Below are 26,330 nucleotides of genomic sequence, written 5' to 3' on the forward strand. Positions count from 1 at the left end.
AAGGAACAAACAAACATACATACAGAGATTACTGAAATTAAATAGAACGATTTCATAGTGTGTTGCATCACAAGGGTTCAGTGATACAGTTGCTGCAGTGTGGCCCTCATGTGGCACAATAGAAAAACACTTCCTGGAAATATTTCAAAATGCTTGTTTTTGCTAGAGAGATAATGTTATTACGTGCACATTTTGTAAAGTTATTTTTGGGTGTTTTCTGCCTTTGTTAGATATAGATGGTGAAAGACAGGCTGATAATGGCTGCTTTTACTTTTCCACTATTTTTAATAGAATAGAATACCTTTATTGTCATTCACATATTCATGCAATGACATTATCTGTGCAGTGCCTAAAACGGTACATTTAACATTTCATACATCCACACTCACTCAAGCCTAATAAAACCTGGTCACATCCTGTCAAACACTATAAATATTGCACTAATGTCCCATTAATTATATTATCGTGTAACAGTTTGCATCTCTTTTGGGAAAATAAGTCATAAACACAAGTATTTGGTTTTCATCTGTGTCACACTGCGAGACTGAAGTTACACACATGACATAAACCCGCCTGCCTTATGTTTTATGGTTGAATGTACTGTTGTTGTTGATGGGCCCACAGGCCACTATTTGCCACTCACACTCTAAAAACATATATATTCTCTATATCTCGTCCTAAGTGAAATCACACTGTGAACAGTTTCTAAAGTGAAGGGCCATACAGTAGGGCAGTTTTAGTCTTTATGTTTTATGGTGTCCATGTGAGCATTAAGACTTTGTTTTCTGTGCTTTAACTTATCAAACAAAAATATAAGGTGAATATTTTCCCACAGTTCTTTTACAATAATGTCATGATAGTTAAAGAATGAATTAGATGGTCGTTGGCTATTGTAAGCTGTTTTAGAATCTTGAGAAGTCCGATCACATGATGACACTGCTCCACTGTTGCATCATCATTCTGGAGCTAAGACATCATAACACAAGCTGGTTGGAAGCCTGATTCTAGTTCACTGACAGATGGAATAATATTTATGTATTCATACTATGTGAGTAATAACAGGACAAGTATGCTGTAAATAATGATATCGATCCCCATATAATAAGGTTTTATTTCTGTGTGTATGTTGGAGGTACAATAGACCAGGTCCAACAAGAAGACCAGATTACAGTGCATCCAGAAAGTATTCACAGCGCTTCACTTTTTCCACATTTTGTTATGTTACAGCCTTATTCCAAAATGGATGGATGGACAGCTTTTGCTCAATACTTTGTTGAAGCACCTTTGGCAGCAATTACAGCCTCAAGTATTTTTGAGTATGATGCACACCTATTTTTGTGCAGTTTTCTTTGCGCGTCGGTGCACAGCCATTTTCAGATCTCTCCAGAGATGTTCAATCAGGTTCAAGTCTGGGCTCTGGCTGGGCCACTCGAGGACATTCACAGAGTTGTCCCGAAGCCACTCCTTTGTTATCTTGGCTGTGTGCTTAAGGTTGTTGTCCTGTTGGAAGATGAACTTTTGCCCCAGTCTGAGGTCCAGAGCGCTCTGGAGCAGGTTTTCATCAAGGATGTCTCTGTACATTGCTGCATTCATCTTTCCCTCCATCCTGACTAGTCTCCCAGTTCCTGCCGCTGAAAAACATCCCCACAGCATGATGCTGCCACCACCATGCTTCACCGTAGAGATGGTATTGGCCAGGTGATGAGCGGTGCCTGGTTTCTTCCAGACATGACGCTTGGGATTCAGGCCAAAGAGTTCAATCTTTGTTTCATCAGACCAGAGAATTTTGTTTCTCATGGTCTGAGAGTCCTTCAGATGCCTTTTGGTAAACTCCAGGTGGGCTGTCATGTGCCTTTTACTGAGGAGTGGCTTCCGTCTGGCCACTCTACCATACAGGCCTGCTTGGTGGAGTGCTGCAGAGATGTTTGTCCTTCTGGAAGGTTCTCCTCTCTTCACAGAGAAAACCTGGAGCTCTGTCAGAGTGACCATCGGGTTCTTGGTCACCTCCCTGACTAAGGCTCTTCTCCCCCGATTGCTCAGTTTGGCCGGGCGGCCAACTCTAGGAAGAGTCCTGGTGGTTCCAAACTTCTTCCATTTACGGATGATGGAGGTCACTGTGCTCATTGGGACCTTCAATGCTGCAGAAGTTTTTCTGTACCCTTCCCCAGATCTGTGCCTCGATACAATCCTGTCTCGGAACTCTACAGACAATTCCTTGGACTTCATGGCTTGGTTTGTGCTCTGATATGCACTGTCAACTGTGGGACCTTATATAGACGGTGTGTGTCTTTCCAAATCATGTCCAATCAACTGAATTTACCACAGGGGGACTCCAATCAAGTTGTAGAAACATCTCAAGGATGATCAGTGGAAACAGGATGCACCTGAGATCAATTTTGAGTCTCATGACAAAGGCTGTGAATGCTTATGTACATGTGATTTTTTTTCATTTTTTATTTTTAATAGATTTGCAAAAATTTCCAAAACCCTTTTTTCACATTATCATTATGGGGTATTGCGTGTAGAGTTTTGAGGAAAAAAAATTAATTTAATCAATTTTGGAATAAGGCTGTAACAACAAAATGTGGAAAAAGTGAAGCGCTGTGAATACTTTCCAGATGCACTGTATACAGGACTCTGATTTAGATTTTCTCTATGATGCCAACCTGCCACTATCTAATAATCTGCGTACCGCACTTCTGTGCTTAGAAAAAGTTGCTTTACAGTACAAAACATGGACAGAGACAAGGTTCTGATGCAGCAGCTCCAACACATGGTCTACATTTTAAGTGGTGTAAGGGTGGTGGCTGGTGTAAAGGAAAATGGTGCCAATTCTCCAGCGGCCTTTTGTTAACAATTATAATGACAATACAGTATAAATATTCCTTTGCCAGTGAAATGTTGATGGTTTAAAATGTTAGATACAGCACAAAGTGTGAAACATGGAACAAGTCATGCTCCCCCACTGACTGTGTTGGATGGGAGTGTTGGTAAGTGATGTGGTGGGATGTTTTGACCTGAGTATACAGGATAGATTATCCTCTGCAGTGGACTATGGAAGGGAAAATTACCATCAGTGTTATGTGGTGAGGTTTAACGGGACCCAAACGCAGGCACACAGCCTCGGGTATAAGTTCAAAACACAGTCTTTATTGAACACAGGGGTACGGTACCTAAAGTCAAAGTCTTTCTAGCAGTGACTAGCAGGAACTCGCAGTATAGACCGACACCCGATGACTGCAGGGGCAGGGCAGATATAGTCTGGTGAGGTGATCAGTGGAATCAGCCACCTGCAGGTGGTGATTGGGGAGAGTGGTGGCAGCTGCTGAGACCAGTGAGGGGTGTGGTCATGGGAGGTGGCAGGAGGCGGGGAGAGGAGAGGAGGACACAGAACACATGGGGACACAATGACAAACAGACAGGGAAAAGACAGAAAACATGAGGCGAGGTGATTGGGGACAAAACAGAGGAGCAAACAGTAGGAGCAGACAGGAATCCTGACAGACAGAAAGAAGAGTGATGGACAACAGAAGAGTTTTCTGAGGTGAACACGCCTGCAGGCCAACTTCTGCTCAGAGACGGACGACACAATGGTTTTGTGTTGGATCCTGGACTTCCTGTGAACGCAGCTGGGGTACCAACAAAACCCCACGGGTCTGGACTTGAGCAAAACCTTCAGAGGACTTCTACTGAGCAAAACGAGGAGTGAAAAGAGAGAAACTGAGCATGAACAAAGCATATAAAAAAAAAAAAACTCTTTCAAGAATAATAATAATAGGGATGAAAAGAAAAGGAAGCAGTCTTAATGGCTGAGGGAATAAAGAGGAGAGGGTGAATACAGGCAAGCACTCAGCAAGATTAATGAAAGGAAGCAAGAAATAATACGATATTAAGGGAGTGGTCTGGGGGAAATGCACAATGAGGCCATATGTCACAAGCTAGATTAAGTGGGAATGCTGGACCACTGGTGCAGGCCAAGAGAGGTTTCAGTTGCGCATGGGTGAAATTGCTCATTACAGATAATCCCCATGTCTGGTGAGAGACCACAGAGGCTGCCCATTATGCTAATTCACTGTTCTATCTTCTCTCACACTTCAAATCTTCTCATGGGCCTCCATAAATGTCAAAGATGATCTAACTCACGTAGGTGGACCTGCAAGTACAATAGGAGGAATTATCCCGCATGTGCTGCTTGCACTGTGAACATGTCAACTCTTACACTTCTTCAAAAAAATGGATGTTGTCATTTTGACACGTTTTTTTGTTGGACTTCCAATGACATCACATGACAGCAGCTGTCTCATATGGTTGTACAAGCACTTGAAAAAACTCTCAACTACCTCTTATGAATGGAATGTGACACTTTAGCCAAGTAGCTGGGGTGCTCAGCCCTGCGGTGAGTAATGCTCTGAGGCTGCTCTGCAAGCGTTAAATGGGTTTTGGAGTTTTGGGTGGTGTTCACAAGATATTCCGTGGATTCAGTATTAATTCCGATTCTTTTGGACAACAGCTGCTTGATATTTGTCTCGTTTTTCATCACTTGACTTTGGGAGAGATACTTTAGAGCCCAAGCCTTGCTGAGTCATGGTGTTTCACATGTAGGTCTTGGCAGCCAGGCGGTCAGTTCGTTCCAGTTGGCTCCACATAATTCGGCTAATTTTCACCTTGATCATACGAGAACTAAAACTATACATTTCACACGGTGCCATGGCTGAAAGGAAACCAACACAATCCAGCAAAGTCACACGGCCACACTTCAGTCACATCAAAGCTTTCTTACTATTCCATCCATCAGGTTTATTTTCTTATATCATTCTCAATGAGCACTAATGGGCATTCTTAATATGAGGTGGCAGGACGAGGAAGCATGATGTATTGCCTCTCGGCTAAGTTACAGGGAAAAAAAATACTCCAGCTTTTTCCCATAGGAGGGATGCTAATGCGTATAACTGAAAACAAATGTGAATTCCCAGAGAATCCAGGGTTTAAGTGCTCCTATCGCCCACAGGGAGGGAAAGTTAGCACGATGCAGCAAAATAAGAATGTGATGTTCTCTTCTGTAGCTCTTAATGCACAAGAGGGCATCCCGTGTTTTATAGTCAGGAATGAAAGAAAAAAAAACTCAGCAAGGTAAATTCGGTTCCCATGGGTAGGATCTAGCCTGTAGACACAAATCAAAGGTAAGAACCTGAGGAAAACCAGAACGATTAACCTAAATGGGTCTCACCTGTTTCAGATTTACAGAGGTTAAGTATCGAAAGAAACATTTTCTTTATCAGCAAATTCTGTTAACACAGAAAAAGTTGAGTCAGTGTCTGAATGATCTGAGGTCATAACTTGGCACTAAGTACAGTGCAGAGGCAGAGTAATCGAAGTCAGAGTGGATGGGAGGGATGTGCAGTGTGGCACTCTTTCCGTGCGAAGACCCTCTTTTGTTTAATTTGTATGTAACAACTTCCATCCCTTAGATTGGACAAGAGCCATGCAGTAGGCAACAGTAAATCTTTTAAGGGTACAGTACATTTAGAAACCATGTTAGTGTCTTTAAAATAGCTAATTTGCCTGTAAAGTATGACAAACCTACGAATAAAACTCATGAACAGTTTAAGTCAGCCATCAGCATTTTGAGCTGGGGAATATGGGAGATTAAGTTCTGTTTCCATGGGTGCCAAGCAACAGATGCATATGGAAACATGCCTTTAAAGACAGTGAGCTATGTTCTCTCCTTGTGAATATAGTTCCATTTCTTTTCTTTTTTTCGCTCTTCCTCACAACGTCTTGTACAGTACACCATAACTGATGAGGCAGGCAACTTTTAAGGACTGCAGGAGAGCAATTAGATATTTATCAGCGGTGAGATCCAATTTTACTGTATTTTCCATGAATAAATGTGCTTAGTCGCCACGTGTCAGCTTCTAAACTTTTCCAGTTAAAAGAGTACTTATTGTCATCAGAATAAAGGAAATATGGCTACAATAAAATGCAAACCAGACAGAGCTTGAAAGATGGCAGGAGACAAAGAGCTTTGTGTCTGGGGCTTTTATTTTGTTAGTTTGTTTTACATTCAGGCTGGCCTGGTGCCGGACCAGACTTTATCTGAAAGACGGAACAAAATCTATTATTCTGAAGTTTAGACAGACTGTGCTTATAAAAACCAGCGTACATCAACTCACACATGACACAAAGCCTACATCTGTTTCCAAAATACTCTAGTGCTGCAATCCACAACATAATAGAACTATGTCTTACTTTATTTCTCTGTCACCAAAATTTATGGCAACTGTCAAGGGAGATTTATTTTCTGCTCTAAGGGAAACATGAATCTTCGACGAACAATCCAAGGGTGACAACAGTTCAAGCATGCAACAGAATCTAGAAAAATAAACATTCTTTAAATGCCCCTGACATTATCATGAGGTCTTAGTTGTGTCTGGGCATGGCAGTAGTCTTTGAACAAGTGATCTTTTCCTTATTCTCGAGGCATCCTCAAAGGCCCATCTGTATCTTTCATACAGTATATGCTGGAGTCAAGTTAAAACAACCTGGAGTTAAAACATCTAAAAAGACAATAATAGAAATATAATTGTCAATCCCTGAGAAAAGGTAACAAGTCTTTCACAAATGTGGTAGCCTACTCTTCTACTTTCCTCTTCAGCTTTCTGTTCTTTGATTTCTTTTTCCACCTTCTTTTACCAAGATGGTTGGTGTATAAGTTATCGTATCGCTCATCCTGCTCCTGCTCCTCCCTCTCATCTTTGTACCAGGGTCCCCACACGCCCCCGTTGTACTGAGGGTTAGAACGCAGGTCTTTAGCTGGGTAGCGTACTGGGACAGCAGTCTTGTTGTACTGTGATAGCCGCAGTAGCATCTTCTTCACGATATGCGGGTAACGCTGAGACAAGTCCACTCTCTCGTAAGGGTCAGCTGAGATGTTGAACAGCCAGATGGACTTACCACGGTCCCAGCGGACGCGCTCGTTATGCCAGCGATTGGTGAGTCGCTGGTTGGAGAACGTCTGCGGGGGCACCCAGTCACTGTAGCCAGGCACACCAGTTAGGAGCTTCCAGTGGCCCACCCGGAGCGCAGCCTGGACGGCTGTGTTCCACAGGCCATATCCAGCCTTCCATGAACCATTCTTGGCTTTGATGTAAATTGGGTCAATGTTATGAAGAATGTCCTGGCGAGGCGATGGGAGGCCTTCACTGATAGCCTCCCAGACGTCATACCCGTCCAGGTTTAGATCTTCGTCTAAAGTTCCCTCACCCAGGGTGACCAGTGTAGGGAACCAGTCGGTAATGTGGACCAATGACCGACATTTAGTCCCTTTGTTCACCAACAGGGGGCTGTGAACAAATCCCACTGCTCTGATGCCCCCCTCCCAGTAGGTAGCCTTACTCCCCCTCAAGGGCCAGTTGCTTCCACCAGCTAATGGCTGTCCACCATTGTCCGAGGAGTATATTATAACTGTGTTGTCATAGTAACCATAGCGTTTTAGCGCTAACGTGAGGTTGTGGATGGCTTCATCCAGGCAGGAAACCATGGCGGCGTATTTACGGCGGTGCAGGTTTGGAATGCCCTTGTAGCGATCGAGATAGCGGGCAGGAACTTGCAGCGGGGAATGAACCGCCTGGTAAGCTAAGTAGAGAAACAAGGGTTGTCTGTGAGGGTTGTGATTGGCTAAGATACTGATAGCCTTTCGAGTAAACATCACAGTAGAATACAACCCACGATCCTGTTCCCAAGCTGCCTCTTCCCCTTCATACAAGTCATAGCCACAGATACCAGGTCCTTCACATTTGTAGTGACTGTAGTAATCCCCGCTTCCAAGCAAGGAGCCGAAGAAAGTGTCGAAGCCACGCTGCGTAGGAAGGCAGCCCCGTTTGTAGAAGCCCAGGTGCCACTTACCCACCATGTGGGTGGAGTAGCCAGCTTGCCTGAGCTTCTGGGGCAGGGTGACATTTTCCAGTGGCAGGCAGTTGGGCTGGGTAGCTCGAATGATGGAATGTTGAAGGCCCGTATGGATCTGATACCTACAAAAAACAAAAAAACGGATATCATCTCATTAGACACAATGTTGAAGACAAGATAATATTCAAAACAGTGACAGAAAGAACAAGGTCTTTATCATATGTTCAATTGATGTCCTTCTTCATTTCCACTTTTTCAATCAATGCTCAGCTACTGCAAATGCAATGTAACACTTCCAGCAGATTTTTCACATTTAAAGTCTTCCAGCTTACCTTTTACTGGCAGGCTTGGTATTTGAAATATCTGCAGTGAGGATTCAGTTTCATTTATGTCATCTTAATACTGATCAAGAAAAGTTCATGTGCAGAAAACCTGGATTTAATAGGTGTATTAAACCAGTATTTCTGTTAAAAACAGGAAGTCAGAGTGGGGAGTATGATATGACCCTGATGCTGTACTGGAATTATTGCTGTGGAAATCTACATGCTGAAAAATTGCTGAAAAGCCATCTTCTATATTGCTTGATCAAAATGTCAAAAGTTGCACAACCAGCTCACCAACTGGTCCAAATAGGATCATAGTGAGTTTATTTCTACAGTGTTCACATACGATTGTATGGCATTTTAATAAAATAATCAAAACAATCATCGCTGCCAACATCATTTTATTGAGTTGAGGATTCTTCTTTTTCCCCCACAAAGGGCTCCTCTCACAGATTTTTTTAAAAGGCAGTAAATCATCTAGTCCCAGACTACAGATTGATACATTATTCAGTGCAATTCTAATTACAGTGGACCCAGTTCAAAGCAAACACATCTGAGGTGACAGAAGAGGTCTTACAGACCAGCAAGCACAGGGTAATCTTCAATGGTCGAGCAGTGAAGTGAGAGGAGGTGGATGGATAATGGACCTGTCACTAAACACCAGACAGGAAACAAAGTTGTGAACTGGAGCTAATGATGCTGTGGCAGCCATCTTACGCAGCACTATTGATAAATGAAGGACAGACACTTTTGAAAGGGATTTTGATATGGGGGGAAAATGTAAATTTGTACATTTACTATTACCATACTTGTTTTGTTAGGATGGGGAGAATTTTATTCTTTTTTTATAAAATTGGTGACATGTTTGTCTTTGTTTGCTACTTGGCACAAAATAAGCATATTACATTATTTCTGTCCATATCTAATAGAATCGTTAATGAGTTAAACCTCAGTGCAAACACTTTCCACCCACTGGAAATTCAAGAATCCCAATCCCATACCAACACATTGTCAGTTATTCTATAATTAAGATCACCAATGACAAACTTTGAAAAAAAAATGTCCAAACTCACATAACAGCTTCCCTGATAAGCTTGACAAAAGCAGTCAAAAACAAAATTACAATTGTAATATTATATAATGTAAAATATAAAATTTTTAATAGATGAGTCTGCTAGACTACACCTCAAAGGAAAGCACTTTGCATAATTTCTTAATGACCTAATGACTCTCAAAAAATGAATTTATTACTGGCTACTGAGCAGGCCTGGGTATTGAATCTAATCCAGTGAGACCATTTTGTTTGCTCATACAACCAAACGTCTGTGAAGTGTGGCATTACATTTTCATTGGTCTCACCAGTGCACCTGAAATGTAGACGCTCACATCCAGCAACTAGTGTGAAGACACCTTCTAGGTGCGTTTACTTAAGGACTATCATGTGCCCTCTTGGATCGTTGAAACTGAGACCCGACCAGGAATCCTAATTTGGGAAAACATGCTTGTTTGTTTTCTGTCTAAGAGCTGGAATAGAAGATTGATTCCACTCCCACAGCTCTCTGCTCAATATAAGGCTAGTAAGCAAAGAGAGACGGTGTAAAATGTAAGATTTGTGCTTCTATGCTGCAGTGGATGAAACATTTGTGACCCAATGTTTTGATAAGTGAGCTTTAAAAGTGCTGTTAGGTGGATATTGTTAACTTCATACATAAACTGTCTGTGTCCCCTTGTTTTCAGGCTTTTTATTAAGATAAGCTAACAGGTAAAGAACAAAATGAGTATAATTGCCAAAACATCAAATTATATCTTTCAGTCTAATTGGGTCCTGTACTATTGTTATGAATGGTAAATGGTCGGCCCTCATATAGCGCTTTATCACCATAGCGATCTCATAGCGCTTTTACAGTTTTCCTCCCATTCACTCACTCACTCATACACACACACGACACACCTATAGCCGCTATTGGTGTGGGAATATGTGAAAAGCTGCCATCCGGAGCATCTTGGGGTTCAGTGTCTTGTCCAGAGACACTTCAGCATGGGGGAATGAGGACTCAACCCAATGATTAGTGGGCAACCCACTCCACCATCGGAGCCATCATAGCAAAGTGGATCTAAGCTGGATGAGCTGGGGAGGTGGTAGTGATGGATCTGACTCAACCCCCAGGGACACTATGCTGGCCTCCCACCAATGGCTCAGATCATGTCATTATTATTGTAGAGGAGATATTCGTCTTTTTTGGGGAGCGTTGGTGGCTCTTTTCAAATTAAACGTTTGAGAATCTGTGATTTATCATGTTGCTAACAGTGCCTGTGTTCTGTTTGAGTAAACCACATTTTAGATCAAATGTAATTATTCCTGAGTCTTTTTGGACCAGGTCTGACTGTTCTCAGTCCTTTTGGCCTACCTTACGTATGTTTTGAATTACATCCAAACTTCTGGACTCGTACCTTTAATCAAATCAAACGTTTTCAGAGGAGATCCAGCTCTTGTCTAGTTATTGTAACTCCTGATGCAATTCATGAAAGCAGTGAGAAGCGGGATTATTGAAAAAAATTTTTTGGCCTACAGAGAAGCAACCCAGCTGGTAGCATCTTTTAGATGAAAACATGATTTCATTTCTATGTGTGACTTCCTACGTCTGCTTTGAGGGAAAAAAGACCTGGGAGACAGGGAACTGACACAGACGGATGCTTCCTCACCTTCCTCCACTCCTTTCTGAGGTCGGTGGTGTACAGTCAAACTGTCACCAGGGAGAGGCAGTGAAATTAAGTGTCTGGTTTAGGATTCCAGTAAGGAGGACTCGGTTGGAGCAGAACGTGGTCAGGCCCAGCAAGCCTCTACTCCCTATGGACAGGACAAGATTTACACCACCGTGTGGTGTGTGCAAAGTTCCAAACACAGCAATAAAGTAACTGATTTACAATCGTAATCCTACGCTCAACAAAAAACAGTACACTGAGAACATATCCCCAGACTGCAAGACAAGTCTACCAGTTGACGAGGCCATCAGCCCGCATTTGAACCATTTTATGAGGACTTTTATTTCAGTTTGTTGAAGTTGACTTAACCTTGTCATGAAGTAAAGAGATCTATGATACTATAATACGAATGGTCAATTTAAATGAAACAACAACAAAAACTTTGAAGTCACTGAACACACATCGCTGTGGTTCCACTCATAAAACAAAAAGACATAAATTTGATGTGTAAAAAACACACTTCTGGTTGCTTAAAGTGTGAGTAGAACACAAGCAGTTATATGGTCCTTATTGGAGGCCGGACTAACTCAAATGGAAACATATGTGTGTGTGAGATGTGTGACTGAAAAAAACATCTGAAACGCCTCCTGTCATTGTATTTTCTTTGGATATTGACAGTAAGAATCTGTCTAAACACCAAAGTTTGAGTTTGGTGTCTAGTGCACAAAACTCCACCTGGTGTCATTTTTCAACAAATGCCTGGAACACTATTCCGTTTTTCAGTATTTTCTTATCTTTAGAGCAATAAACTAAACCTGTTTTGGTAAAGACAATTTGTCCTCCCTCAAGACGAACTGTAAAACTTTGATGATTCTCAGACATCTAGCACCACCATCAGGTCAAACCTTCAAAAGTAATGACATTTTCTGACTGTTTTCTTTTTATAGTCAACAAATGAGAGCATGCTAACACGCTAAACACGAGCAGCAAGCATAGTAAACAGTTTACCTTCCACACAGCGTGTTGGCATTCTCATTGTGAGCATGTTAGCATACTGATGTTAACATTTAGCTTAAAGCAGCCTGAAAGAGTCTTTTAGTGTCACGGTCAACTGATCTGTTTGTAATGTGCTCCTGAAAGGTACATTTGAAGCAGTATTTTCAGTGCTTTAGTGAATTTCATCCCTCAGATTCAACTGTTCTGACATCTTTAAACTGCATTTCCCCCGTTATTTTCTTTTTATTTGATCATTTTAATATAAAGCATTCAGTAAACTTCACTACATATGAGTGCAGCCTGCAAGGCATTTGATGTGTGGTCGAGGTGGAACTATCACTACCAATGGTTGTGCACATGTCTGAATAGTTCATGAGATTATGGGTGGCATACAAAGCCACAACAATACTCGAATACTGAATATGAAGAATACTGAATGATCATAGGTTGGACGACAGGCCGTTTCTGCATCTAGTTATTAAAGCCAAAAGACAATCTACTGACTCTGCAGATGCAAAGAATTTAGTGCGTGTGGAGTGTGTCTGACAGCTCAGCCAATCACCACCCCTGCGGACCAGTTTCCTTAGGGAAACCCTGACCCCTCTCAGCACCACAGAGTTTCAGTGCTAGCTGCAGTTGGCCGAGAAGCTCTAAAAGATCATCAGGACAGAGCTGTTTGTTCTCTGGAGAAAAGAATTACACCGTCTTTCATATATTGTGCTTTAAAAAAAAAAAAAGTCATCCATGTTTGATGCCTTCAAAGCTTAGATATCAAATTAGGCAATTGTAATGTTTACAATTTGGCAAAACTCCCACAAAGTTTAAGCTGCTTCCCAGGACTTCTAAAATGTTTGACTTCACGGGATAATAACACTGCCCAATTCTGAACATGATACCTCTATTCAATGCATGTTTTTGAGGTCAGGTTGGTGAATTCAGAATGAGACCACACCGGCGCTGATGGGAGCCAAAGGAGTTTTGGTTTCAGATGGCAGTGGGAAGAATCTCTTGTCACTTGGTGGTCCGAGCAGAGGGAGCTCTGAAACCCAACTACAAACACGCATAGAGGGGATAGAGGAGGCATTGTTAGTCTGTCATTAGGCATTGAAATGTGAATGCAGTGAACTAAATAATGGATTGGAGAGAAGGGAATAAGTAAATGCAACATGTGTTTGTGGGTAAGACGACATCATCAAAAACAAGAAGTCAACCAAGCCTGGCAATAAAATGTGTTTCTTCAGAAAAAAGGCATAAAGAAACCCGTTTATCACAAAAATTACACATAATACACAATTACCTCAGTAAAGAGAGAGGACTTGTAAAACTTTGTTCTCCATAATATTACCAGAGTTTCCACAAGTACATGGTGAATATCGGCCTGTTATTTGCCCATAAATTTCATAAAATGTCTTATAATACGCTCGATTATCTTCAATCTACTTTTGTATTCATTTCATTTAAACAAGGATAATTTTTCCACTTCTACCCTCCACTTATTTTTATTTCTCAAGGAGTTTTGCATTGAAGCCAAGTGAGCAAGGAAACTGAGAGAAAGAGGCCTCATGGAAGTTAAAGGAGAAAAAAATGAAGGACATGATCCAGAAAGGGGAAAAAAAAAAAAAAAGAACAAAAATGGAGGGCACAGATACATGCAAATTTATCAAGATGTGTGTCTGTGTGTTAAGATACAACCCGTGAAGAGTTCCAACTCGGTGTTCACGTACCAAAAGGTTACAGCCGTGTAATGGGAATGTCACGCAAAATGCAGCCTGTGATCCCTCCACAAATCAGTCAAACCAACCTGAGGAAAGCGCTAAAAGGTGGAGCGCAAAGACTTTAAAAGTATCCCTGCATAATTTCTCTTTGACATATGAGGGGGTTCACAAGAGAACTAAAACTTGACTTTGGAGGTTTTGGGACACTTGAAGGACACTTTAAGGTCTTTCATATTTATGAGGCCTTTAAAATAATGACGGCAGTAGCTACTGCCCTCTGGAGGTCCTCCTTCCCTCTCTGCCATCCCTCCACATGGCCAACGTGACTGATTCATAGGTGCTTTTAAAACCGGGCAGGGAATGACTAGGCAGCCACAGCACAGGAGTCGAAGTTCTGGGGTCACATATCCCTGCATCCTTTATCGATTGTGGAGTCAAGACACGTACAGGCAGGGAAATACTTCGAGCAGGCAGTGGCTCACCTCCATATCTTATCACACTTGGAGCGCTGTTGCATTCATGGAGTAAAATGCAGAGTTGTGCTCCCAAATGCTGCAGTAATCACGCTATCTCTGGTATATTTACACAACCACTGAGCCACAAGGCCAGCAAATCACACACATCATTACGCGCGATTCAACGAGCCAGGGGATCGCTCAAGTCCCACAAGACAAGTGCACTGGCCACTGCTGCAGCCACTGAGGTTGTGGAGGCTCCTGCTGCCCAGGCCGGGGCCTTCTCTTGTTTTTCTGCTCAACGTCCCCCTCACATATGGTTTAAATAAGCAGCCTCAGCCCAGCGCTCTGCATTTAATCAAAGTTAGTCCCGGAGTAGTTCATCTTACTTAGCTCTTCCTTTCAGCGGTCTCTTCATTTATTTGCTATCTCTGCAGTTTTACTCTTCCGTCGGCTTTTGTGCTCTGTGTAATGTGTTTTATTTGACTCTTAGAGGTAATGAACAAATTCTCTCCCGTAAAGACTTTCTATTTCAGAAATAAGAACCCCAATTTATGAAGAAATCTAGCTTATTAACAGATTAAACATTGACTTGCTCGGATCATTGTTGTGCAATTCAAGCTATAGTTCTAGAGTGTACAATGAAATAGGCTACTGAAAGAGTGACGAGTCACTGAAACAACAAGAAAAGGGTAAGTGAGAGGCTCAGGTGAGGGTAAGTGTGGACAGATATAGTTCCAAGCAAATATACAATGCTGCTCCCATGGTACAGGACTCTCTACACTTAGATAGATGGATGGATGGATGGATGGATGGATGGACCATAATCATTTGTACCAAACGTAACGAATCAGCTGTATACAAACAGCTGTGTTAAGTGAAGCTTTTACAGATAAAACCACCCATTTGTATCCGCATGTAAACATGTTGCATTTATTGCGGGCCTTATAAGAAGTTGTGCCAATTTTTTTTTAAAGCTTTTTCAATGTGTTAAATTTTAAAAACATGTTTTAATAAACAGCTTTGTCAGACCAATTCTTGATATCTGGTGAATACTAAGGTCTTCCACTTCTATAGTCCTCCACTGGTTTTCACATCATAATTGCACACAAGAAGACAGAGCATAAGTATACACGCACAGTATAAATATGTATCTCATAAGTTGTTTGTCAGTGAGCTCTGTGTTATTTGAAAATTTTTCACTGTGCTCTTAAATTTCTTTGTGTGTTCTTTGACATTTTCATTTGGGAGTACATGCACGCCTGGGAAAACAGGTTAAAGAAGAGGTCTGTCCAGGTTTAGACCAGATTCAAATCCAAGGGTCTATAATATAAAGAGCCCAGTGTTCAAGAATGACAGAAGAGCTTTTTGGAATCCAGCCGATTTCCTTGCAAGTGGCCTGCTCTTAATTGTCCTGAGACCCCAGAGCACATTATTCAGCATTTGTTTGTTGATGGACAGTAGCTCATTCAGGGATGTAGGAGCCAGATAATAAAATGTAATTAAGTTTGAAATCAGGTTTTTCTTTGCTTGAGAAGAGTGTCTGCAGCTGTATCACCTGCGACCAATGGAAAAGCTGGGTGGGCTGATCATGAAGACAAGATTAAGACCATCTGTATGGTATACAGTATGTAACCCTTTCTGAAATGTAGGGAGAAATGTTAAACCAGCTCTAATTTGCTGGCATTACACCATAGCTGACCAAAAGTCAAATGAAAGGGTGGAAAGGCTTAGAGATCTAGCTTGATACAAGAGCTGAAAGATATGCTGGGTTTGCCTGACATGGCTTACTAGACCTGGGACTGTCAATCTTCAAAGGAGTTCACTAAATTACAAAGGAGCTCCATCATCCCAAACAAGTGGAAAAACTTCAGAAATATTGGTTTTACCATGTCATGTGTACATTCCTCCAACATATTTAACATTTTTCAAATTGAGTGGCTGGCCTTGGCGCTCTCTCTGCCCCTGCCTTGGGCAATCCACTCATCTTGATCAGGAAGGATCAGTGCGGGGAGGGGGAGGGGGTTGGGGTGAAGGGGTTGAAGAGTGAACTTGAAAGAAAGCTCTGACTTTAAGCCTCTAATCTCATTAGTGCAGCTTATAGAAAACCAGACAAGATGACATTTTTCTGATGCCACGCTGGGGGCTGACAGCATGAAAATCTTTTCTCAAGCTCTTGTTACTGAAAGGTTAAAGTGATTTGCTATGGCTCCAACAGCAGCTGTGCACAACTGCTCCAATAAATCTGCCAGGTCTTCACTTTCTCTGGTTTGGTAACCCCATCAATTCATAAAGGTCACATTTCCATAAGTTTCTAAATACTGAATGAACCTGTTTTCCCTGATGGTTTACTTGTGACCAGAATCTTACCAAAGACCACATAATGTACAATACTGGATGACCCACCGGTGCTTCTCAAGCTGCGTTGTCAGTGCTCGGGAAGCCACCCAAAAATCTACTGCCACAAAGTTAAAAACATGTCTTACTCAACTGACAGGACAATAAAAGTATGTGCCAAAGCAACTATTAACTAGTTCCTATTTACTGTGTACACATAATGAGCCAAAACATTATCACCACTCACAGACAGCACATTGTCACGGTCTGGAACAGATTAGACATAAGTGAACAATCATTTCTCTGCGTCAACGTGAGCAGGACCTGAGAGACTTTGTCAAGGACATAATTATTCTGGTTAGACAATTGGACTGGAGCTTTTCCACAACACCAGGGCTTTGTGGGTTGCTCCCAGTCAGAAGTGGTTAGTACTTGTCGATAGGGGTCCAAAGAGGAACAAGACATGAAGCAGCCACAGTTTTTGAGGGATATGTTGGAAAAAGTCTAATCCACGATGGCTCTAAGTTGCGTATAAGACGTTATGGTCCTGCTGCTAACTTCTTGGTGCCACCTACTGTATCCCAGGGCCCTTTTAAGGGCACTATTTAAAGGGCCAACAACATAATAGGCAGTGATGGTCAGAATAATTTGGCACATCAAGGAATATGGAGCTTCATGTCTGAGATAACAAACCCTGTGCATAAACATGGTCCAGGATCAGTTTATTTACTCAGCACCAATTTGATTGGTAGGTCAAATCTGATAAAAAATTTGCAAGAAAAGGTTTATAGATAATACTGTACTGACTATATTATAAAAGGCCTAAATCAGTTCTTCCAGGAAATCTTGCGATTGCAATAATTAGCGCTGATTCAACGGATACCAACGGTGATATCAATACAAACGGGCTAATGGTTATTTTCCATTATTCAAGGATGTTGATGACATGCTATGATTTGATTGGTGTCATGCCAAGTAGCGACTGGCTTCCCTTGACATGGTCCTGACTAATCCCAATTTCTTTAACCAAAGGAAGCAAACTCAGCCTGGCTTCCCCCCCCCCCCCCCCCGGACCGTAGACTTTATATAAAAGTGGACGCAGCTTCCTGCTCCGAAAAATGACGCAGATGCGGGAGTGCCTTAATCCTCAATACCACAGAGTACCGTTAGAGGTTGGCTCAAAAAAACCTCCACAGACAGAAATATGAAGTCAATAAATTTTGTGTTTTGTCCTAATCAGCAAAAGTTTGCATGTTAAACCATAAATAAGTATATTTATTTATGCAAAATATATTCAATAATGTTCAAAGCTTTAGTGTTTTTAAAATCATAACCAACAGTCAATATGTTGTGCAGTTTTTATTTTAGTCTTTATTTTATTATGTTTATACAGAGATCCAAAAAGTGATTTGTTTTTTTAATTTTTATTTAGGTTTAATTTTGTGGGTGTTAATTCAGAGTCGGATAACGGGTGAATTGGGGAAGGGTGAGGGTGATAAGCATAACTGGGAAAGGGTGGAGATGAGGGTGACAGGATACCGAGGTAATACGGGATGGGTGGAGATGAGGGTGACATGGTAAATAGGTAATACGGGATGGGTGGGGGTGGGGGTGACAGGGTAGGTAATACGGGATGGGTGAGGGTGACAGCATAGGTAATACGGGATGGGTGAGGGTGACGGCGTAGGTAATACGGGATGGGTGGGGGTGATAGAGGGAAGGTAAAGAAGTCTTAGAGGACGGATGGGCATGGAGCAGGTAGAGGGAAAGGTGGAGGGGTAAGGGTGGAAAGAAGTGGGTAGGGGTGGAAGAAGAGTAAGGGATGATGAATGATGATTTAAGACAAGAGGTGTAATAGAGAGGGGGTGGAGAGTTGGGAAAAAGAGGGGAGGGCTAGGAAGCCACTACTGTCCAGCCTGAGCTCAACAAGCAGCAAGCATCCTCCGCCTCACTGTCGTCGTCATCATATTTATTCTTGTGCATCCAGCCAAACAAACAACAGATGTTCCCTTTTTCTTTCCTCTTCTTCTTCTTCTTCTTCTTGTCTTTTGCTTTCTTTTTGGGTTCCTCTCTTTCTTTTTCGCTCTCCTTCTTCACCTCTGTCTGTCCAGCCTCCAGCTTCTCCTTTGCGTCTTGTCTTCGAGATCTTTACTTTTTGCCTCCATTTTGATGTTTTTCTTCTCAAGCTCCTGATCTTTTTCTTCATTTTTTTTTATTTGCCTTCTTCACATCTTCGTTCTTCTCCTTCAAGTCCTTGTTTTTCTGCACCAGGATTTTCTTTGCTTCATCCAGTTCTTTATTCTTGTCCTCCAGTTCTTTGTTTTTCTGCACCAGGATTTTCTTTGCTTCATCCAGTTCTTTATTCTTGTCCTCCAAGTCCTTGTTTGTCTGCAACAGGATTTTCTTTGCTTCATCCAGTTCTTTATTCTTGTCCTCCAAGTCCTTTGTTTTTCTGCACCAGGTTTGTCTTTGTCTCATTCACTTCTATGTTCTTGTCATGCAGTTCCTTTTTGTTCCCCTCCAGTTCGTTCTTTGCCACCTCCAATTCTTTCTTTACATCCAGTTGTGTCTGTTCCTCTTTCATCTTTTCCTTCTTCAATTCGTCCTTTTCCTCGTTCAGTATTTTAGATTCCTCCTTAATTTTTTCTATTAACTCCTCCACTGCCTTCCTCTCTCTCTCTCTCTCTCTCTCTCTCTCTCTCTCTCTCTCTAGTTCTTTTTATTTTTGCCTCCTCAAGATCTTTGTTCTTCTCATTGATGTCTGGCTTTGCATCCTTCTTTTCTTCTTTCAGTGGAGGGGCTTTGTTCTCTGGAGCCACATATTTTGGCAGCCACAGGTCATCTCTCTGAAAGTTTTTGAGTTTCAGAGAGTCCCTCTCTTTCTTGAGTCTCAGGATTTCATTATCCTTTCAGCAGAGCTGCTCTTTCAGTTTACTAAGCTCCTGTTGGTGGCTGGTGGATTGGGTTTTGAACCGGCCTTGTCCAACTTGTTTCTAGCAAGAAGGCTTGTTACTGTCTTGTGAGAAACTTGAGGAGACAAACTTGTGGTCTTCACAAGTTTCTCCAGCTCGCCTATTCTATCTCTGGACTCATTCAGGTCTTCTCTTTGATCCAGCAGATCTTGGATGTCCCTGTTTGATCTGTGGACTTCATGTCTTAAGCAGGAGACTTCACAGACCATTTAGGTCTGTGGATGCAGTCTGCTGAGCAGTCTGGTGAAAATTCCTCATAAATTGGGCCATGGCACTGAGCTATAAAAGAGTGTTGAGAAGTGAAGCAGTAGATGTTGGTGCTAGTCTGTAAGAAACGGAGGCTTTGTGTACAGATTTGTTGTTGTCTGTTGACTGTATGTGTATGTGTCCTGGATCTCTTGCTTGACTGTAGATACTTGTGTGAAGTAGCTCTGTGTCTCGAAGTAATGACTTGGTCAGTGTGTTGACATTCTGAGAGACAAACACTGTGACATCACAATTGTAGAACCCTGATCAAATGATTTGTGGGTGGGGCAATTGTTGTGGGTGGAACCACACATGATGCCCCACCCACAAATCATTCTAAAACTGTGATGTCATATTTTTCGATTCTATTTCCTCCTATCAGAGAAATGCCCTGCCATTTGAGGCCACGCCCACAAAGAACAAGAGCAGACAGTTATACAATTATAACTTATTTATAATTATTTATTTATTCATAAAATTAACTATAATTGATCTTGTTTTTTCCTGAAAGGTATGAAAGTGACCATTCTTTCTTCATTTATTCATTTAACATTTGACGTGATTACTCGTATTGCGACTGTTTATTCATCCAATACTTTAATGACACTGATATTGGTTCTTATTATTATTTCTTAAGAGAAACTAATAACAAATTAAGAACAGAATGAACATTGCCTTATTTTCTCAGATGTATTGTATATAAATTCATATTCTTGAGTAGCAACAGCATTGTTTTAAACAGGACTTTTTCTTTAACAGTATTTTTACTGAGCAGAGTACAAAGGTCTAAAAAAAACTTTTTCATCCGGCCATCCAAGAAAATGTCTCAAAACCTTTCCATCTTGACTTGAACTGAAAATTTATACTATATAATATATTCATAATAATATAATAAAATCTATATTGCAATAATTAACGCAAATTCAAGCAAACTCTGAAATATTTGCAGGAGCTAGCAATTTTTTTAACTGTGATCTCAGAGAGAGATGCAAAAAAGATTGAACGTGAGTTAAAAGTTCAATAAGGTATTTGGTTATAACGTGACAAAAACAGGTGTTTTAATGGCTTGAAACCAGATCCAAAATGGAGGCCACTATTGCAACCCCATCCCAAGTCAGGGCCGCCAAAGGGGTTGAAGGATACATCCAATGGTTTCATAAAATGATTAACAAGAAATGAGCGAAGAGGTGGATTCTGCTTCCGACACACACACACACACACACACACACACACACACACACACACACACACACACACACACACACACACACACACACACACACACACACACACACACACAAACCTTTTCTCTTAGTATTCCTTCTTTATTATGAAGTACTGGATAGTTTCTCTCTCTATGCTTCTAACAACTATTGAAATCTCAAAAAGAAAAAAAAAAAAAAAATCAATGAAGGGAAGAAATGTCTCAGTTAACCTGCGAGCAATTCATAGACATATATAACCTGACACGAAGCCAAAGCGTTACAGGCCAGCATGTCCCCTTTTAATGTATTATACATGTACAGATTTTCATACATTTCAGACATCTTTTGGCCTATTGCTCCTGGCTTCACAACCACCTGAAGCCATAAGACCTATTGCCGTCTGACAGTCTGGTCACCTGCCTCTAAGCATATTCATTCTGGGTTATTTTACAGCATGTATAGATCCATCTTCATGACCATGAATGGGAAAACAGGTGTGGAAGCTGAATGTATGAATTATTTGAGCATAACTGAGCTGTCAAAGCTTCTCCCTGGTGCAAGTGATGACCTTCATATGGATCATTCATCAAGATCACATGTTATTTTTCAGAGTTTCTACATTGTATTATGTGGTCTCCTTAGGAACATTCGGAGTTACAATTTCTTCTCTACAATGAGAACAGTGACATTTATAGTTATGACAGCTGGCAGGAATGACTCTATATCTACAATATAAAGCTTTTTAGTTGACACATTTTAAACACAGATTAAAGGATACTGTAAACATTATAGTGTCATACTGTGCAATCAAATATCCCATGTTGGCTATTTCATGCAAGCAGATAACACTGGTTTTCCCCTAGTTTTCCCATGTTTCCTCATGTGGAAATTACTTTTCACTCCACAGTGCAGGCGTTGGTTTTTAGTTGAGGTGGAAGTGTTAGGGCAAGTCACTAATCTGTCTTTACCGGATTTGGATTTTATTTAATCCACGTTCATTTAACACCCGTTTTGCCCCACAAAAATATTCTTGTTGAAATTATTGATTGTAGACAACTGGCCTCAGTTATGTTTATGTTGACCCTATATTCTGCTGTAGGATTGTTTACTATGTTATGGAGCGAGACAACCTGTCCATCGAAAGAGCAGACCATTGCGAAGATCTTCAGCAAGCATCAGAAAAGTAATTATAAAATCTGATACTTTGTAGTGAGCATGCAACTGGGTTCAGATGGAGGTGGTTACTTTGGTAACCAGTCTAAACAGCCTTTAAAAACTTAATCAGAGTCTTATGGAGCGCTTATGTTTTGGATTCGGTCCTTTACTGAGTCTCGTATTTTGTCCTGACAAGTCTTTGCGAGTGTGCCAGAAGGACTTGAAATAACTTTGTTGCTGGAGCTTTAGTGAGCATCCAGCTGACACAGACAGCTGATGTTTAAAAGTTAACAGACGGACGGATGCCTTTCTTTCAACTCAACCACACACACACTCCTTTGCAATCATCCATTGAGGAACACATGCCTGGAAAGATGAATTAATCTACACCTACATATCCACATGGATGGTAGTTGGGTTTCAGGCTCCATTTAGAGATTGGAGCAGTTTAAAAAGGGCAGAGAAACTGGGGGCTCTGACTGCACTTTTCTCATTATTTTCTCGGAGGCCTGCCAAAAAACTTTGGTGCCCAGGAAGCCTCCTCCTTTTTTTTTTTTTTTTTTTTTTTTTTTTTTTTTTTTTCAAGAAAGTGGAACAGATGGTGGAGCTGGTGGAGGAGAAGCCCTGTAGAGCTGCATGTACAAAGGGGAAAGCTGCTGTGAAACATTCTGTAAGAAAACTACTAAGCCGGACCATCTCTTTATAGGTTCCTGCTGCCCATTGAAACATTTAGTGGTTGCTAAGGCAACACTGCTGCTCCCTAATTTGGAAACACTTAAAAATTTGTTTGACAAAAAATAAAATCTTAACTCAAGGCCCACTCAGTAGGTTGTCTGAGTCAGGGTCTTTTACAAGTTTTAAAGCTTCACATCATATAATGTCTAGGCTACAATGTAGGGCCTTGTTTTTGTGTATTGTATATTTGTTAACATTTTATCTAACTAGCACCATTAAAAGTATGCAGCATTAGCTTTTTCTGTTTGCTGTGTACACATGGCTGCACAGACAAATATCACTGGATTACTGTGATGTTGGAGAAGAAAATATTATGATTCTCAGGCTGTTTCTGAAGTTATATGACGCAAAGTCCTGGATGTTTTAGTCACAATGGACATCATAAATCATGACATCATGTGAAAGTTTAGGTCATGCTGAATGGAAAAGTAGGTTCTTCATATGTAGTTTTTTTGATGTTTAACAACCTGCAGTAAGGAAGCTCAGAGTTTGAGAACATCTAATGTGGAGCAGTACAATGTGTTTCATAGAAGAAAAAAAAAAAACTCTCTTCTTTAAAGGTGGTGACTTGCAGTTTAAAGCCTTACAAAAAGCAGTTAACTGGACCTTGAGTTAAGATTTAAAAAAAGACACCTCATGTTGAACAGTTGGGTTTATGTGTGTAATATTGCAAGGTTGTTGCCTAACTATGTAAAGTGCCCTGAGATGACACATCGTTGAGATTTGGAAGATGGACACTTCTGCTCCTCTGCCACCTGTAGTTATTAGTGACAACTTCTGTGTGTAGTTTCACAGAGAAGTTTTAATGGATCATCAGGAAAATCTTGCTTCAGACATCCTCTACTGACTACGTTGATAACAGGATCATTAGAATGTCTAATACGACCATTTGACAACGACCATGGCCTGACGCTGAAGCTAGTGAAAGAAGGAGCTTAAAGTGTGATGCCACTGATGGCCACCAGGCGCTGGCTCCAATTGACGTCCCTTTAAAACTCAACTTCTCCATAGAAACACTTGCGTTTCAACACATCATTATGATCTTAACTTTTAAATCTGGGCCCAGGAATAAGTGTGCTGAGGGTAATTTTGGAAGTCATTCCTCTATTAATAAGATCTGAGGGCTTTAGAGGGCTTTGATGTCTTCTATGTGGCTAATGGAGCCAAACATAAGCTGCAACTTCAGACTGCTACAAAGGAAACCAATGCGTGACGTCTCCAGTCAGCAGGTGACAGAGTGACCAACCACGTCGTGCATTCACTTTACAACATCTAATCAGAGCACCACAATGCAATGTCAGTAAAAATAAGGGAAAATCGGATGAGTTATTAGGAGTTGGAAAAAGTAAAGACAAACAAAGACAGTAGGTGCTTAGTTAACCAGTCTCTAAGTTGGCAAAACACTGATTTCATGAGTACATTGTTATCTCAAGTTACAGCAAATAAAGCCAGGTACTACAGAAAAGATGACTCACACTGCAACCGGGCAATGACATAATCTATTTCAGATCTTAATTTTGTGTCCTACATGTCCAACTACCAAGTTCCCAGTACAACTTTGATCTTCATTACCGCAGCATTAAATTAAGCACCAAATTATACTTTCTCATATGGCCTGGACTTCTGGTGACTACCACATCACTGAGTTGAGCAATACACTTTACTCCGTGCCCTATGTTGAATGGATATCCCTATTAACTGCATACCTTTCTCACTATAACTTTAAAACACAACAATAACCCACAACTAAAACTCTTCAATAGGGAAAAAAAACTACACCACCGAACGGCATTCTCGGTACACATTGAATTGTCATTGTTCTATTGTAATTGTTATTAAAATGTTGTTATTCTATGTACTCCTGACAGTTGAATAAGCCAATATAACCAATATAAAAGCTCAACCATGCACCTACGCCTGATCCTCCTTGCAGGATCACAGAAGGCGGGTGTCCTAATCCTCAATTTATCACAGGCCGAAAATACATTATTTATCACATAACTTTGCTCCAGTGCGTTTTAAAATGAAATATTTGGGGATGAATACACCTAAACTTGCATGATCAAATGTACCTGCGTTTTTTTGTTTGCATCCAGTTGAATGAACTTCCGGATATCGCTTTGCATTATTTTTTTGAACGGTTATTTCTAAATGTTTCAAAATAAAACCTTTTTTGAATGAACATTTTGCAGCCTTCGCATTTTTAAAGCTGCATGCACTATTCACATATTAATGACTTTAATTAGACTTGAAGTGTAGACACATGACGAAACCACAACAACTGTCTCACCTGGCAATAAATAACACATCTGGATTTGAAGTAATCCTGATCACATGAAACGTCAGGTATAAAAACTTGTACCGTTGCAGCTGATTAGCACAAAGCAAAGAGAGTCTTATAGTTTTTCCTTTCATTTAAAGACCCTTTCTGTACCTTTATACGGTAGTTTACCGACTAAATTCCAGAGAGACTGACGGGAGGACCAGACCAGGGGCTCTAATGCACTTTACCTGCCGGTCATGAGTTGGCTCCTGGACGGGCTGCACAGCGGCTGCACATAGTAATTCTCCAGTTTGACTCCCTGAGCTGCCAGCCGGTCCAGAGTCGGGGTTTTGATCTCGGAGCCGTGGTACCCAACATCCCGGAAGCCTTGATCGTCCACCAGGATAAAAACGATGTGCGGCCGAGAGCTCGACTTTTCAAACTCATTTCTCCGCAGCTCGGCGTTCCAGTTTTCCCACGACATCTGAACGCTCCACGTCTGAGAAACGATGAAGCTCAGGAATAAACTCACCGGGACCCACAAGATGAACATGTTTGGACAGTTTTAGAGCCGCTGGAGCGGTTACTCTCGGTCCGTGTGACGGTGGGTTCGGCCGGCGGCGTGTTGCACATGTTCGGGGGGAACAGCAACATTTGGAAATCGGGTTTGCATTGTGTTCAGTCTGTTTTCTAACCACACAAGTCCTCTGACAGCTTCGCGGTTTGCGGGGAAAAAAAAAATAAATAAAAAAAAAAAAAATCAGAAGCGAGAACGCAGTCGGTGAATCCACGTGGAAAGAAAATACACCTCTCAAAGCTGCTGTTTGACTTTTCACTCTGCAAAATGTTCACAGCATCATAGAAACACAAGCTCCCGAGGAGATTTGTCACTGCAGACAGTCACTCATTCTTCCGGTTGTGTAGTTTGTGTCGGATGACGTGCGGCAGTTGCAGAGCGCACACAGTGAAGCAGCTGGTTCACAGCAGATGTCCTCCATCCTGTCACTGCAGTACCTCCGGGCTCACGGCGGCACTGAGGACTGAATCCAAACTTCATGTCCTCTGAAGGAGGCTGGACCTGTCAGGGCTCCGTCACGGGCAGATCGTAACCCCCTCCTTCTTTGCTTTGGTGGAAGTGAGGTGTAGCTGCAACTAGATGCCATAAAACGTTATATTTCGTCACGTTTCTAATGCTCAAATCACATTAGTTTAAAATTGTGGATTTAGGTGATTCCTTAAAATCTCCACCCACTCAAAAATTTGTTTTTGTCAATTTTACTGATCTTGGATATTTGAGTTTTAAAGCTCAATCGGCTT

At 41.4% G+C, this 26,330-nt stretch overlaps 1 protein-coding gene across 1 annotated transcript; it reads right to left on the reverse strand.

The window, feature by feature from the left end:
- Positions 1-6,035: 6,035 nt before the first annotated feature.
- Positions 6,036-26,028, reverse strand: arsj (arylsulfatase family, member J). Its single transcript, XM_069159093.1, has 2 exons — positions 25,262-26,028; positions 6,036-8,030 (listed from the first exon to the last, which is right to left on the reverse strand). The coding sequence occupies exons 1-2, from the start codon at positions 25,564-25,566 to the stop codon at positions 6,632-6,634; spliced, it is 1,704 nt and encodes a 567-aa protein (XP_069015194.1). The 5' UTR covers positions 25,567-26,028; the 3' UTR covers positions 6,036-6,631.
- Between the last annotated feature and the right edge of the window lie 302 nt (positions 26,029-26,330).

The sequence above is a fragment of the Embiotoca jacksoni genome, unplaced genomic scaffold, assembly GCF_022577435.1.
Source record: "Embiotoca jacksoni isolate LCO1_2020_lvr unplaced genomic scaffold, fEmbJac1.0.p SCAF_24, whole genome shotgun sequence".
Lineage (NCBI taxonomy): Eukaryota > Metazoa > Chordata > Actinopteri > Embiotocidae > Embiotoca > Embiotoca jacksoni.

Coding starts and splice junctions, on each gene's coding strand:
- arsj (XM_069159093.1), bottom strand. CDS start 25,566: ATGTTCATCTTGTGGGTCCCGGTGAGTTTATTCCTGAGCTTCATCGTT. Junction 8,031..25,261: donor AGCCAACTCATGACCGGCAG/GTAAAGTGCATT, acceptor TGTTTTTTGTAG/GTATCAGATCCATACGGGCC.